The sequence below is a fragment of the Ctenopharyngodon idella genome, chromosome 15 (assembly GCF_019924925.1).
Source record: "Ctenopharyngodon idella isolate HZGC_01 chromosome 15, HZGC01, whole genome shotgun sequence".
Taxonomy (NCBI): Eukaryota; Metazoa; Chordata; class Actinopteri; order Cypriniformes; family Xenocyprididae; genus Ctenopharyngodon; species Ctenopharyngodon idella.
This window is the reverse complement of record NC_067234.1, coordinates 23022741-23037437: the sequence shown is the minus strand read 5'-3', so window position 1 is coordinate 23037437 and position 14697 is coordinate 23022741. Positions and strand designations below refer to the sequence as shown.

General features: G+C 38.3%; 1 protein-coding gene across 1 annotated transcript in view; it reads right to left on the bottom strand.

Moving 5' to 3' along the window:
* Positions 1-13939, bottom strand: part of esamb (endothelial cell adhesion molecule b) — a 43641-nt gene extending 29702 nt beyond the window's left edge. Inside the window, exon 1 of the mRNA XM_051861606.1 lies at positions 12748-13939. Within this exon, the coding sequence (XP_051717566.1) occupies positions 12748-12814 (67 nt within the window). The 5' untranslated portion in view covers positions 12815-13939. The remainder of the gene's footprint in view (positions 1-12747) is intronic.
* Between the last annotated feature and the right edge of the window lie 758 nt (positions 13940-14697).

Sequence of the window (14697 nt, the reverse complement as noted above, 5' to 3'; positions counted from 1 at the left end):
CAAAATCTCATCCTCCATTTACTGCCATTATAAAACTTGGAAGAGCCAGGACATTATTTAATATAACTCAGATTGTGTTCGTCTGAAAGAAGAAAGTCATATACACCTAGGATGGCTTGAGGGTGAGTAAATCATGGGGTAATTTTCATTTTTGGGTGAACTAACCCTTACATACATAAATAAGGCTGGTCAAGTCAGTTCATAAAGCTGTCAAGTGTCTGGAAACTCTGCAAGTATTATTTCAGAGAGCTGTCGTCATTCTGTGGTGTGGAAGATAATTAGCATCCAGTACGATTACGGTAAAAGGGTTATATTATACGAGTGTGTGCGAGCAGGAACGATGACCGTTCCCCCGACTACTTTTTCCAGGGGTATTTTGTGGATCCTTAGGGGATTGGACTATGTTCCTTAGGCCATGTAGCTAAGCTGCCTCTTCACACTATAATCCCATTACCAGCCCAAGCTGTCTTTACAGGGAAGAAGACAGGCCGATTCTGGCCTTAACGAACAACATTTCTTAATCTGTGACTTTTCAATTCTCTGTACAATTGCATTAGGCATTGCTATTAATTCAGAGAGTGGGTGGAAACCCCTTTTCACATGCTACATGGAGGATTTAAGCAGATCTACTCTTGGTTATTTAGGTTACCAGCCAACATTTTAAAATAAGACATTATCTGGAACTATTACAATAAAAATGCAATATTTAAATGGATCAGGAAGAAGAAAACACATAAGATGTTAAGTCTGGACTGTCAACTGCCATCTGTACTGAAATGAATGGAAATTTGCCACACCAGCTATGATGGATAGATGTCCTCAAGGAAATCATTTAAAAGGGCTGTGCATCCTTTGCCCTATTTTTTGGACAGAAAACCTATTTTATATACCTGATAGTCATTTTTTATTTTAATTGAAAAAGAATAACACACTTCCCCTCCAACAACCAAATTCCTCACAGGCCTATACGCGGGGGTCTGATGAGGCAACATGTTCCCCTAAATAATTTATCACACCATCAGTTGGCTTTAACTTCCACAATGTTTTCTCAGTGCATGAGAGTCATACTAGCTTGAGCTAGTTATTCGCATGAGACATGTTCACCTTAACTAAACAATGACACATTTGAGCTACTGTCAGTAAGGAAAAAGTGGGGTTTTGCTATATTTGAATGCCCTAGTGAGCATTAACTGAAGTCACACATATTCCTAATGGTCCTTTCCATCATGCTTCTCTATTTGACAGTAACAGTCTGCTGCTCAGAAATAATAGATGCTCACCAAAATACTATTTTTTTTTGCCAGAAAGATAGTCCATGTTAAGTCTATGAGGAAAGCCTGAGGAGAAATGCATTTCAATCTTAAAATGACACTCACTTAGGGATGGAAATCACAAAGAATTTATCGATTCGAGTTTTCTTTGAGGAATAAAACATACAAACTTTTTACACAAAAGAACAGTAATAATAAATTCCATAATGATTTTGTATTATATAAAATATATTGTATTACACAACTCTAGGGCATGCCTGTCAAAAATAAAAGTCTTACCACTGCAAAAATGGCACACACTTGATGGTATATGGATGCCTCATATTATCTAATTGAAAGATGATAAACACCATAATCAATATTAAAGGGGTACTTCACCACTAGCAAGATGGGCTTTCAGTAAAACTTGGCTGTATGCAGTAGAAAGGTGAAAAAAATTGAAATCGGTGCTACCTGTAACCTGACTAGAGAAAACAGGCTGTTGCCTAGCCTTTTACCAAATAGGTAGGAAAACTTCAACACCCATAATGCACTGGGCATGTTGCCGTCCATGGTCCGCTATAGATATGCTTACCAGAGTCAAATACCACCTAGTCTCGCATAGCCAGACCTTCGGACTGACAGCAGAAGATCTGGACTCGCCTTGGCCAAAGACCGCCCAAGAGGACGTTTGACTGACATGTCACGCAACCAATCACAGTTCGCTTTAAGCATCTAGGGGCGTGAAAATGTAAAGTCGATGTCCCTACAATAACAAACCGACGTGCATCTAATAAATTATTCATTCAAGAACGTTGTGTAAGTTTACTGCAAAAATGGAGCAGCGAACTTCACATACTTTTGAAAATCCAGCGTTTAGTTGATCCTAGTAAGCACTCATTATCACAGTTGTAAACACGACGGCATTCTTCTTCCACGAGGGGGTTTGGCGTCACGGAATCTGTAGAATTCAACCAACCAGATGACAACTTTGTAAATCATGAAGTGTTTCCAGTTAAGTGTGCCATATGCATCAGACGTTCAGCCAATGGTCTGAGGCTGAGACTAAATACCGCCTTGCTTTAGTGGGAAATACTTTTTAGCAAACTTTTAGTTATAATGGTGTCAACTTGTATTGTTTTAGGGTGCAAGAATTTAAAGAGTAAATGTTTAGCAGGAATGAGTTACTTTCGGTAACTCAGCGCATTGTAGGTAGTGGCTAAAGGCTGCAAAGAAACGTAAATAGGCTACAGAGAGAACGCCACAACGGAAAATCTGACAAACCTCTGAGTAGTCAACATTTCGAACTGGATGACTATGAACACAGTGTTTTATGCCAAACAGAGGGGAAATAACTGAAAGAAACTGCTGTTCTGTCAGTTGAGCCTAACCGCCCGAAGCAAAATGTTGTCGCGTAAGAAAGCTATTGCCATAGTGTTCTATTTATACCATAATGCGGTTTAAAGAGTAGACAAAGTATAAACCTACCCTTACAATAACTGTTCTGTTAGTAACCCTCTGTTGATCTCACTATCCGTGGTAAGGGATACAAAAATGCGGAAGTATAATCTGTAGTTTTCACGAAAGCCCTGGAGCTGTTTTGCATCACCTGCCAGACTTTTGCTGACAGAAAATCATGAATTTCTCGGTCCAGGCAACAAAGGTAATGAGTAAGTTGGCAAAGTTACACCTTAACAGAAATTGTGAATGTAGAAGAGGAAAAGATCCAGGGTACTTCATGTTTATGTGAAAGCTGTTTATATAGGCAAGATAAATGAAATGCACTCTCTAGAAAAAAAAAAAATCACTACCCAAGTAGTCTGCTTCTCATTTGTAAAGCACAATAGAGAGCCACTCTTTACCATAACAGAAGCTCTTATCCGCTCAAAACTGCTCTGCTTATGGAACATACTGTAACTATGGAAACTGATGGTGGCTTTTACTGCTCTTTATCAGGCTTTGTTACAAACTTTGACAATCAAATTATTAAGGGCAAATGGTTAATAAACAGCACTGGGCCCAATGTACACAGCACAATTTCCACAGCAGAATGTAGAGCACTCCAAACCTCCACAGACTAGGATGCCGGGCTTATCAGGTCCAAGCAGGTTTCACAGATGCTGCTCTGTGCATGGAACTGGGACTACATCAATTTAGCAACCAAGCTGGGGAAAATTGAGGCCTGACATAGAAATGAGAAGGTAACACAACTTTGAAGATGACAACAAATTTCCAGCTGGACACATTTGCTATGGTGCCCAAGTTTTTTTTTTTTTCAGACTGTACTTTTGAGTAGTTTATAACTTTAAAATTTGCTTAATGTTTAACAAAATATTAATATACAACATACTTACATACTGTACTGTACATACCTACATACACAAATGCATCTGTTTGGGATCAGTAAGAATTTTTAATGTTTTTGAAAGAAGTCTCTTATTCTCATTAAGGATGCATTTATTTGATTAAAAACACAGCAAAAAACAGTACTATTGTTAAATATTATCATTTAAAATTACATTTTTACATTTTAATATATTTTAAAATGTAATTTATTCCTGTGATTGCAAAGCTGAATTTTCAGCATAATTATGTCTTCAGTGTCACATGATCCTTCAGAAATCATTCTATGCTGATTTGCTGTAATAATAAGAAACATTTCTTATTATTATCAATGTTGAAAACTTATGCTCATACACAATGTCATGAACAGAACGTTCAACAGCATTTATTTAAAAAAAGAAAAATCATAATGACTCCAAACTTTTGAATTACCCCAAGCTTTACTCACCCTCAGGCCAGGTGTATATGCCTTTCTTCTTTCTGATGAACACAATCATAGAAATATTAATAAATATCCTGATGCATCCAAGCTTTATAATGGCAGTGAATGGGGGGAACGAGTTTGAAGCTCAAGAATGTGCAGCCATCCATCGTAAATGTACTCCACACGGCTCTGGGGGGTTAATAAGGCCTTCTGAAGTGAAACGATGCGTTTGTGTAAGAAAAATATCCATATTTAACAAGTTATAAAGTAAAATATCTAGCTTCCGCCAGACCGCCTCCCATATTCAACTTACAAAAAAGACGCAACTGACGCGGCGTAGCATAAGCGTTTTGAACTGCGAGAGGTGTTACACTTTTTCGTAAGTTGAATACGGAAGGTGGTCTGGTGGAAGCTAGATATTTTACTTTATAACTTGTTAAATATGGATATTTTTCTTACACAAACGCATCGCTTCTCTTCAGAAGGAAGATATTTGGAAGAATGTTTATAATCAAGCAGAGCCGTGTGGAGTACGTTTATGATGGATGGATGCACTTTCTTGAGCTTCAAACTCATTATCCCTGTTCACTGCCATTATAAAGCTTGGATATTTTTTAATATAACTCTGATTGTGTTCATCAGAAAGAAGAAAGTCATATACACCTAGGATGGCTTGAGGGTGAGTAAATCTTGAGGTAAGTGAACTAATCCTTTACCTGCTATTTAGGGGATCCAAAATTAAGTCATTGCTGTGATTCATGCTGCAGGTGCTGACTGCCCCAACACATATGACTGCAAGCTCAGCTCCATCATGGCTGATTATTCTCTCTAATTACATTTGCAGGTGATGGGTGCACAGCATGGCCAACCTCTTCCACCTCAGATATTATCTCACATGGCCATTCCTCATCCTCAGGCACATCAGAGTAATTGCTACTACTACCAGAGTGATGCCGTAATAAAAAGCCCTCATAGATAAGAGTTAAACACATGCGGCCCCCCTCGCAAGTTATCATGTAGAGTCACAACGATGAAGGACGGATGGATGGATGTGGATCAGCTGCACAGATGTAGCGGGAGGGCAGGGGGAGGTTTAATAAGAGCTCAGGAGAGATGGGGGAAAGATGTTATGCTCCACCATGATAAGAGAGAAAAGAACGGACGTCTCTGTGGCAGTCCGTGGCAGATCAGGGAGAGTGAGAGCAGGGGGGGAAAGGCAGATGAAAGCTTAAAACAATCAGCGCCGTTAATCTGCAAGGTGTAACAGCTGCTCCTGGTGTATTCTGAGGTGGCTGGCCCGGATCGGATCCTTTAGGCCCTTATTAGCCTCGCTCGACCAGGTCTAGCATGCCTAAATCCAGGTCACACCTCCTAAAAAACAAGATTCCTGCCGTTCCCCTCGGACTATCCAGGGTAATGAGGATTACGTGCCTCTAGGACCAATCTTGCCTCTAAACCATCTTTTAGGATCATGTACAGTAATGAACAGTATTGACTAAAATCAATATATTTCTCTATATTTACTTACAATTTCACTACATTAGTCCTACAAAGCACAGGCTAAAAATAACATGTAATATCATGTGTTATTGTAGTGCTTAGATCAAGGGACCCTTTTCAATTTTCCAGGGTTCTTAAAAACGGAAGCTGTCATAGTTGGCTAAACTCAAAGACTAGGCGGTTCACTCCTATTACTTATGAATAGGAGAAACTGCAACAACGCAATATGGCGGAATAGTCCCGCCATCTAAAGTAAAATTCTTTGCGTCACTGCAGCTACAGTTAGAAGCTTCGGTTCCCATTGAAACCTGAGACTCTCGCTTAGGACTGCACATGTGCATTGCTCATCTAGCCTGAAAAATAAGCTTTTGTAATGCTATTTGAGCATAAGAAACATTTATTGGATAGTTCATGTCAGATTTTGTCGCTGATTTGAAATATGTTATTTAATTGTAAGTTCGCCAAGCAGTTTGAGATTTCAATTTTCGAACTTTTGAACTTCAACCAATATAATTTTTAAGTTCCAATTTGCTCCAATAGCAAAAGAAAGCAATCAATGATAGCATTTCTATGACTTTTACAAAAAGAGTTTTTTACAAAAGAGTAAAAAAAATATATATATAATAAATAAAATAAAGATTGTTGGTCAGAAGAGAGAAAGGTGTGTAAAATTTGCTGTCACTCCCTCAGCTGTTGTATTAGAAAGACTCACGCAGCAGCATTAGTTTTCTGTTATTTAAAGGATTAGTTCACTTCTGAATTAAAATTCCCTGATTATTTACTAACCCCTATGTCATCCAAGATGTTCATGTCTTTTTTTCTTCAGTCGAAAAGAAATTAAGGTTTTTGAGGAAAACATTCCATGATTCTTCTCCATATAGTGGACTTCACTGGGGTACAACGGGTGGAAGGTCCAAACTGCAGTTTCAGTGCAGCTTCAAAGGGCTCTACACGATCCCCGATGAGGAATAAGGGTCTTATAAATAAAAATGTGTATACTTTTTAACCACAAATGCTCGTCTTACACTGCTCTGCGATGTGCCACGCATTAAGTTGAAAGGTCACGCATGACGTAGGCGGAAATACCGCGGTAGGGCGGAAAACTCTCTTTTTCTCCTCCAACTTCAAAATCGTCCGATATCGTTGTTTTACCTTATTTTGTAAAGGACGTTTAGCTTAAACTTTGCATGTTCGCTTTGTAGACACCGGATCAGTACTTCCGCCTACGTTACGCATGACCTTTGTAACGTAATTACGTCATGTGTGTGGATCGCAAAGCTAGTGCAAGACGAGCATTTGTGGTTAAAAAGTATATAAATTTTTATTTAAAAAAAAAAAAAAAATGACTGATCGTTTCGCTATATAAGACCCTTATTCCTCATCTGGGATCGTGTAGAGCCCTTTGAAGCTGCAATGAAACTGCAATTTGGACCTTCCACTCGGTGAACCCCAGTGAAGTCCACTATATGGAGAAGAATCATGGAATGTTTTCCTCAAAAACCTTAATTTCTTTTCGACTGAAGAAAGAAAGACATGAACATCTTGGATGACATGAGGGTGAGTAAATTATCAGGACATTTTCATTCAGAAGTGAACTAATCCTTTAATGCCAATGTAATAGAGTATAGTGTTATAAATTAACATTAAATTTAAAAAAAAACGAAGAAAAAATATATAAAAACATTGCTAGATTTACAATGTTAGTAACTGTGGAAACGTATCATCACAGTCTGTGAAGAGGGTCCATATAGCTCTTGACAGCTGATCTAACAGCCAGGAATCCGTCCATCCTAATGAAAGGATAAGCTTATCTGTGTCTAATCCCACTGAAATAGCTATTTCTCCTCAATAATCCCCATAAAACATACTATGAGCATACAATGATGCTATAGAAGTGACTATGGCATATATTGTGAAGCGCTGGAGTGTATGGTCAGCTAGTTTGCAGTTTCCCAGGTGTCTCTGAAGCCCACACAGGCGCACAGCAGTGTGCCCAGAGGAGCCATGGCCTCATTTAGATGGCTGAGATCCTCATTACTGTATCCACTTTCCCAACTTACACCTGCTGTAAAACAGCGTCGTCCTCGCCTACACTTCGGAAAGCGACACAACAGCACCTCTGAACACTCAGCAGGCTCTCAAGGGGAAATGCAACTATGATGCCATGTTGATCTGCTGTTGAAACTGTATGCAAGTTTATAAACAGATTGCAATTATAATTATTTGAAAATCATGTTGAGAAAACTGTATGACAGAGGCGTCAGTCCTTTTGCTGCACTACTTCCCGCAGGTGGCAGAGAGAGGGGGAGGGCAACAGGGCTGCAGGTGTGATATGGCAGCACTTACGTGAGATGCTGTGTCTCTTCTAAAGCATTAATGAGAGCTGAGTCTGTCTCTTGTCTCAGATCTGTCCGGATATTTCTTGACAGATGAATGCGAGCATAATGGTTGTCAGTCATATAGTTTCCTGGTAAATCCTGGAGTTAATAAGGACTGCACATATAGAGTAAAAGACACCATAGTGTAAGTAACATTTGAAGCAAAGACAGAAGGCCATATAGCGAATTCAAAATATATGTGAATAGGACTGGGTGACATAACAGCAGAAATATGCCATCCAATAGAGTTTTTGCAATATTGTTTATATTTGCACAGCAAGTGGGAAGGACCTTATCACATGTAATGCAATGGATAAACACAGAGTAAGTGACATGCAAGAGGTCATTGTACTATAAAATCATCCTATAATTTTCAGAACTCAAAATTTCCTTGTCAGTCCAAAAATAGCTTTTATTGAAACCAAGCTCCAAAAAACGACTTGTTTCAGATTTTGTCACTCTATGACATAATAGTGCGACGAAAGACCGCCTCTGCAGAATCAGATTAACGCCTATTTCTACATCATCAAATCTTTGGCTACGCCCACTGGTGCGTTAGTGAGAAGCAGAAAATAGAGATGCAGGATCACTGGACTAAAAGTAACATTTCCTTCCAAAGGATCCTAAAAGGGGTTATTTATTTTCAACTATGTGAATGTCGCAGTAGAGCATTTCTTGTTTGTTCAGTACATTTCACTGTGGATTCTTTGGTAAATCAGTTGCAATTTCGGCGCAGGCTTTGCAAACAGACTTTTACTGTAAGATTTGGACCCGACAGTAATGCCACAACATGTAGCCTAAGGACACGACAGCGCTTCTGGACCATGTTCACATATGGCTTCCTTTTTGCATGATAGTGCATTAGTTGGCATCTGCAGATGGCACGGCGGATTGTGTTTACCGAAAGTGGTTTCTGGAAGTATTCCTGGGCCCATTTAGTAATGTCATTGACACAATCATGCCGATGAGTGATGCAGTGTAATCTGAGGGCCCGAAGACCACGGGCATCCAATAAAGGTCTTCGGCCTTGTCCCTTACGCACAGAGATTTATCCAGTTTCTCTGAATCTTTTATTGATGTTATGCACTATAGATGATGAGATTTGCAAAGCCTTTGCAGTTTGACGTTGAGGAACATTGTTTTTAAAGTATTCCACAATCTTTTTACACACTCTTTCACAGCTCTGCCCATCTTTACTTCTGAGAGACTCTGCCTCTCTAAGACATCCCTTTTATAGCTAATCATGTTACAGACCTGATATCAATTAACTTAATTAGTTGCTAGATGTTCTCCCAGGCGAATCTTTTCAAAATTTCTTGCTTTTTCAGCCATTTGTTGCCAACTTTTTTGAGACCTGTAGCAGGCATCAAATTTGAAATTAGCTCATTTAAGTGAATAAAAGTGTAAAATTTCTCCATTTAAACATTTGTTATGTTATCTATGTTCTATTGTGAATAAAATATTGGCTTGTGATTTGAAAGTCTTTTAGTTTTTAGTTTTTTATTCAAATTTAAAAAATGTCCCAACATTTCCGGAATTCAGGTTGTATATATAAATTAGAAAGTGATCAAAGAACCATCCCTTTATATTCGCTGGATCTGTCAATCACACAGCGCAAGTTTATCAGTGACTGAGTTCTGGACTCTTGCAAAAACTCCCGTTATAATCAATGATGCTGTCTACACTGCACAATAAATCTCTTATTTACATTGTGTTTGTACTGTTAGTTATGATGAAAGCATTTGTGAGAGTGCAGAAATGGAGTTCATGCACTCAGCAGACATGTCTGTAATCAGCTACAATGCTGCAACCTTTCATGCGACGGTAGTAGATCTAAATATAATGCTATAATCAACACTTTTCACCCTTAGTTAATCTCGACAGCTGTAATAGTAAAAACGTAGTAAAGATTTTGAGAGAGTTCCACATGTATAATATTCGTTTCATATGCAATGATGTTAGCCAATCACAGCAGTGGGCATTTACACTGAAGTAGGGCTGTGACGGTGAGGAAATTTTCCCACCGTTTAATCTACATGTGACAACATTACGAATGCCCGTGCGGCTGTGCGCATTTTACATTCGCTTTAGAATTAGCGCCAATTTGGCTGCGACAATTGCTTGAATGGTGGGTTCATTATTATTCTTCATGAAAAACACAACAACAAAACAATATAATGACAAACTCGCTAAAATAGGCGCTTTTACATTTCACCTTGAAACCAAATCTTCCGCCATCGTCTTGTCAGTCAAGAGTGAGGCGAAATGGGCGATGTGAGGTGAAATCTGACTCCTGCTGCTGATCTGTGCTGCGCATCTTGTTCGGCTCACGCTGAATCGAGCTGACACATTCAGTTTTTAATTGAAGTGTCTGTACTCTAATTGAATGATTAGAGTACAGATTAAATAAATGATTTTTATTACTATAAAAAATCAAAACGACGGTGGGGGCGGTGCCGCGGCTGAACACCGTTAACACCGACTATCACAGCAAGCCTACATTGAAGTCTCACAGCAGACATGCCCCTTCCAACAGAGCTTTCAAACCAGAGGGCTAAAATCAGGGTAGAAAATGTCTAAATTTTGACAATTTTGACGTAAAAAATCATACTAACATTATAAGTGCACCTCAGGAAACATTATAATGACCCCTTTAAATCTTTAAGCTCAAATGTTACATAATGTGAAGCTGTTCTTGCAGTGTCAGACTTTCATTTATTTGTTATGAATAATCTAATGTTTTAGTTTGCTTTCCTCCAACCTCCAATTTAAAAAAGAGAAAATAATAAAATGATTGTTTCATTTGTAAAGTATTTAATTCACTAGATTATCCAAAAATAAGCATTGCCACAAGGTTACTCAAATTTTACCTGTTATACATAATTATAAATTGTACAGTGATATATATTGTTACTGTCATACTCGTATACCATCACGTAAGATCTTCACCCAAGCGCCCAACCCTATCTAATAATGATCTGTATCAGTACAAATCAAAAGATTGATTCCAACAATAGATTGGTGGCAGGGTTAATGAATTGAAACATGGATTTTTTGCCATTATTGAATGTTCTTTGCTGTGCAGGGGGCAAACATAATTGCCTCTGGTAGGTGAACATTACTGTTTCTAATGATCTCTGTTGTGAAGGCCCAGTGATCCGCACTCAATTACAGCCATTGATTATCCACCTCCGGCTTTTCAGAGGATGAAACAGTTTGTTTAAACATCCTGCAATTTGCTACAGGTGGATTCATGCTTAGAGAAACCAAATATTTTAACCTATTTTTGATAGCTAAGGATGACAATTCTGGAGAGTATTAAATAAATGTTAGACTTATTTCAAACTATCTTCTCTGAAAATACAATCACAATTGACCTTGTACATTCTAGGAAAGGATCTAAGCTATTTGCAAAAAGGTTGTACGATCACAAGTTGATGTAACCCAGGAACTAGAGAGCCACAGTGACCACAACTGAATACTTGATCAAGGGACTTAAGCCATCTCCTGTGGGGCTTTTCCTTTAAATCAATGTGGAGTATATTTAAGCTGGTATGGATTAAAAGACGCTGGATAAATGGCATATAAATCCTGGGCATTTTCATTTTCATAGAATTTTAAGATGACAGCAGGCACTAATAAGCCAAACTGAAGCTTTATTGTTATTATTAAATAAGGGGCTATGCAACCTTCTGACCACCTTCAAACCTTGCCAAAAAAACAAGGTAATTTCTAAACCAGGCGTAATATTCTACATGCTACCACAAAAAAGTGTATGTCCAGTCAGTGTTGTTATTTTGCAAGGCAGCATATATGGTTGCAATATTCCTTTCGGGGTCATCAAGACAGGTCACACAAAACAACTAAAGATTTGCAGGCTGCAGCAATGTCATCTGGCAGTTTCCCCATTATATGGCACATTCTCCATATAATGCGATAATGGTGCCTCCCTGGAGGTACAGAAAACACCACCACATCAGCAACTTGCCATGTTGGAAACACGGACCAAAACCCTGACAAAGCAACCAATACCAGTTTAATAAGGCTCCCTTCATTTCACAACATCCAAAAGGTTATGAGGGCATCTGAATGCAATTTTGTTATATTCAACCTTGTCATTGAAACTAGAATTGTGAGTTTGAAAAGGAAAAACTGCAGCACAATGACACAGTTTAATCTCATCAGCCAGCACTGAGAATGAATTCGTACCTTGTTCTTGCGTGTAAAAACACCAGGGTAATTCAACGGATTACAAGCTCTTCTGACTTGAGGCTTGTTGGAGATTAGTCAGGACAATGGTCATATCACAGGGCCATAAATCACTGTCACTACTTTCAGGTGTTGGCTACAAATGTCAATCTTCATTTTACTATCTTATTTAAGTACTGTATAAGGCAATTTCAGGATTTAAGTCATTAAGGGTTAATGTGATGACTTTCCATAAGCAATGAATAGCATGGCTTTATACATCTGGATATAATATATATGTTGGAAAGTTCTGTTTAAAACTTCTAAAATAATATTTCATATGTAAAAATATTATAAAGACCTCTACAGGCGTTATTTGATGAGTCTTTCTATCAACTTATTTGAAAATTTGCTTGAATGTTAACACATTATCAAATACTACAATATTAAACAGTTATCTTATTATATAAGAAAAATGTAATCACGTGAGATAAAAAAAAAAAACCTAGAAATAAATATGATTTGAGAGTTCACTAATGACAGCTACAGTCCCTTTTAACTTTCTCAGTTAGACCAGCAGCATCAACAGACGTAAGCTTTGCCCATTTAGTAGCTATTTATATTGTACAGAGTAAACTGATATTTCTCTTCTCATTTCTCTTACCTGGAAACACCCACAGTAAGGTGAGAAGCAGAAATGTTGGAGGTCTCCAGTCCATCAGCCTCTCCATCGCTCCTCACAAAGCGCCCGCTCGCGCGATACCTCATATAGCATCTAGTGATAGTCACTCTCGCGCTCTTATTCTGCCCCGAGCTGTCTTCTGCCTTCCCTCGGTCGTTAAAATTTATATTTTGTTTGAGTATATCAATTCATTCAACCCCGACAGAAGAACCCGAGTCAAGCTTGTAAATGTCCTCCTCTTCTCTCATCCGCGCAGCGGACGGCACTTGGAGAAGGGCTCTTTGTAAAGCTTCTGCGCTTCTTTCTTTAAAATAAACTCTCTGTGGATAGTCAGTCAAGTATTTTCATTCATAACTGAAGTTTTTAGTAGTTCTTGGACGGTACGAAGCGCGTCTGTGACCTGAGCGCGATTCCACTACCAAGTCTAGATCAGATGTGTGCGTGAAGCCACGCCCCTTTCAGCCTACAGGTGTTAGGAGCTCCTAGATCATTCCCTCTCTGCGTTATCCTGAATAGCCTATTAATCTATTTTACAATACTTATAAAATTAATATTATAAATATATATTAGATTATGACTTAATAATATTGTAATGTTAAAAACAAAAACAAAACAAAAAAAAACATTATTTGGTTCTGACCGAAATCTGGACGATTGACGATTTCCATAGACATCATGATTTTTATACTGTACAAACCGTATATTCTATCCCCTAGCCCTAACGTTACCCTAACCCTAAACAACCCTCACAGAAAAATTTCTGCATTTTTTATTAAAAAAAAAAAAAAAAACATCATTTGGATTGAATTCATAAGATGTTTTCCTCATGGGGACCAAAAAATGTCAAAAATGACTGGTATTACCATCTTTGTGGAGACATTTGGTCCTCACAAAGTCGGGTTTACCAGGACCACACACACACACACACATCTGCTATCTTAGTGAGAACAGTGCAAAGACTTCCATTGATTTTATATCAGGTCAATCATATTTTCTATCACCTAATCCAACCCATACTCCTAAACCTACTCATCACAGAAACATTAGACAAAACACTAGATTTAAAAAAAAAAACATCTTTTGGCTGATTTATAAGTCAAATGTCCTTACTAGTGGGTTGTGAAAGTATTTCACATTATAAGTGAGGACATTTTATCCTCACAAATATAGTAAAAACAAGCACACACACACACACACACACACACACACACACACACACAAATTAACTAACAAATTCATCCTGGCAAAACATGCAACAAAACCAAAAGTGCAAGCACATTAATAACTCATTCTGCAAAGCATCCTAGGACAGTTGTGAATGGGTCTAAACCACGAAACAATTTCTTTCCTATTGTAGGTTCATTTGAACTAGAAACAACACTGCATTAATCCTCACCTGATCTGCTTGTTGGTTTCAATTGAAAAATCTGAGTATACAGAATCATAATAAAAAAAGCTGCACTGGGATTTTTCTATGGTTATTTGACCTATAAGAATAATTTTCAGTGTACGTTTCCTTCAGACTGAACTGGTGCAACCAATTACTGTCTGGCGTATGCATTGTGACATGAGTTGGTCTGTGATATTAGGCTAATCAGTAGGCTACAGGAGAAGGCATATACAGACCCCGAGCAAAGCTCATTCTCACCCTCTCCGATTGGCCGGTTGCCATAGAAACACATCAGAAGTTCATGCATTAGGACTGCTCAATTATTGGGGACTGGTGAGCTCAGGTCTTTGATTGTCTTGTCTGAGCTTTATGTCTAACTTGAACTACAGGTATACAACGTGTCTGGAACAAAGACTGTGATTAATATGGTCAACTAAGTCTTGGTGGTAGGTCAAACCTGTGTTGTACACTTCAGTTATTCGGTTTTAAATTACAGCCTGCTGTAGAAATGAGCTGGATTTCTCACCACTAACGCATATTCA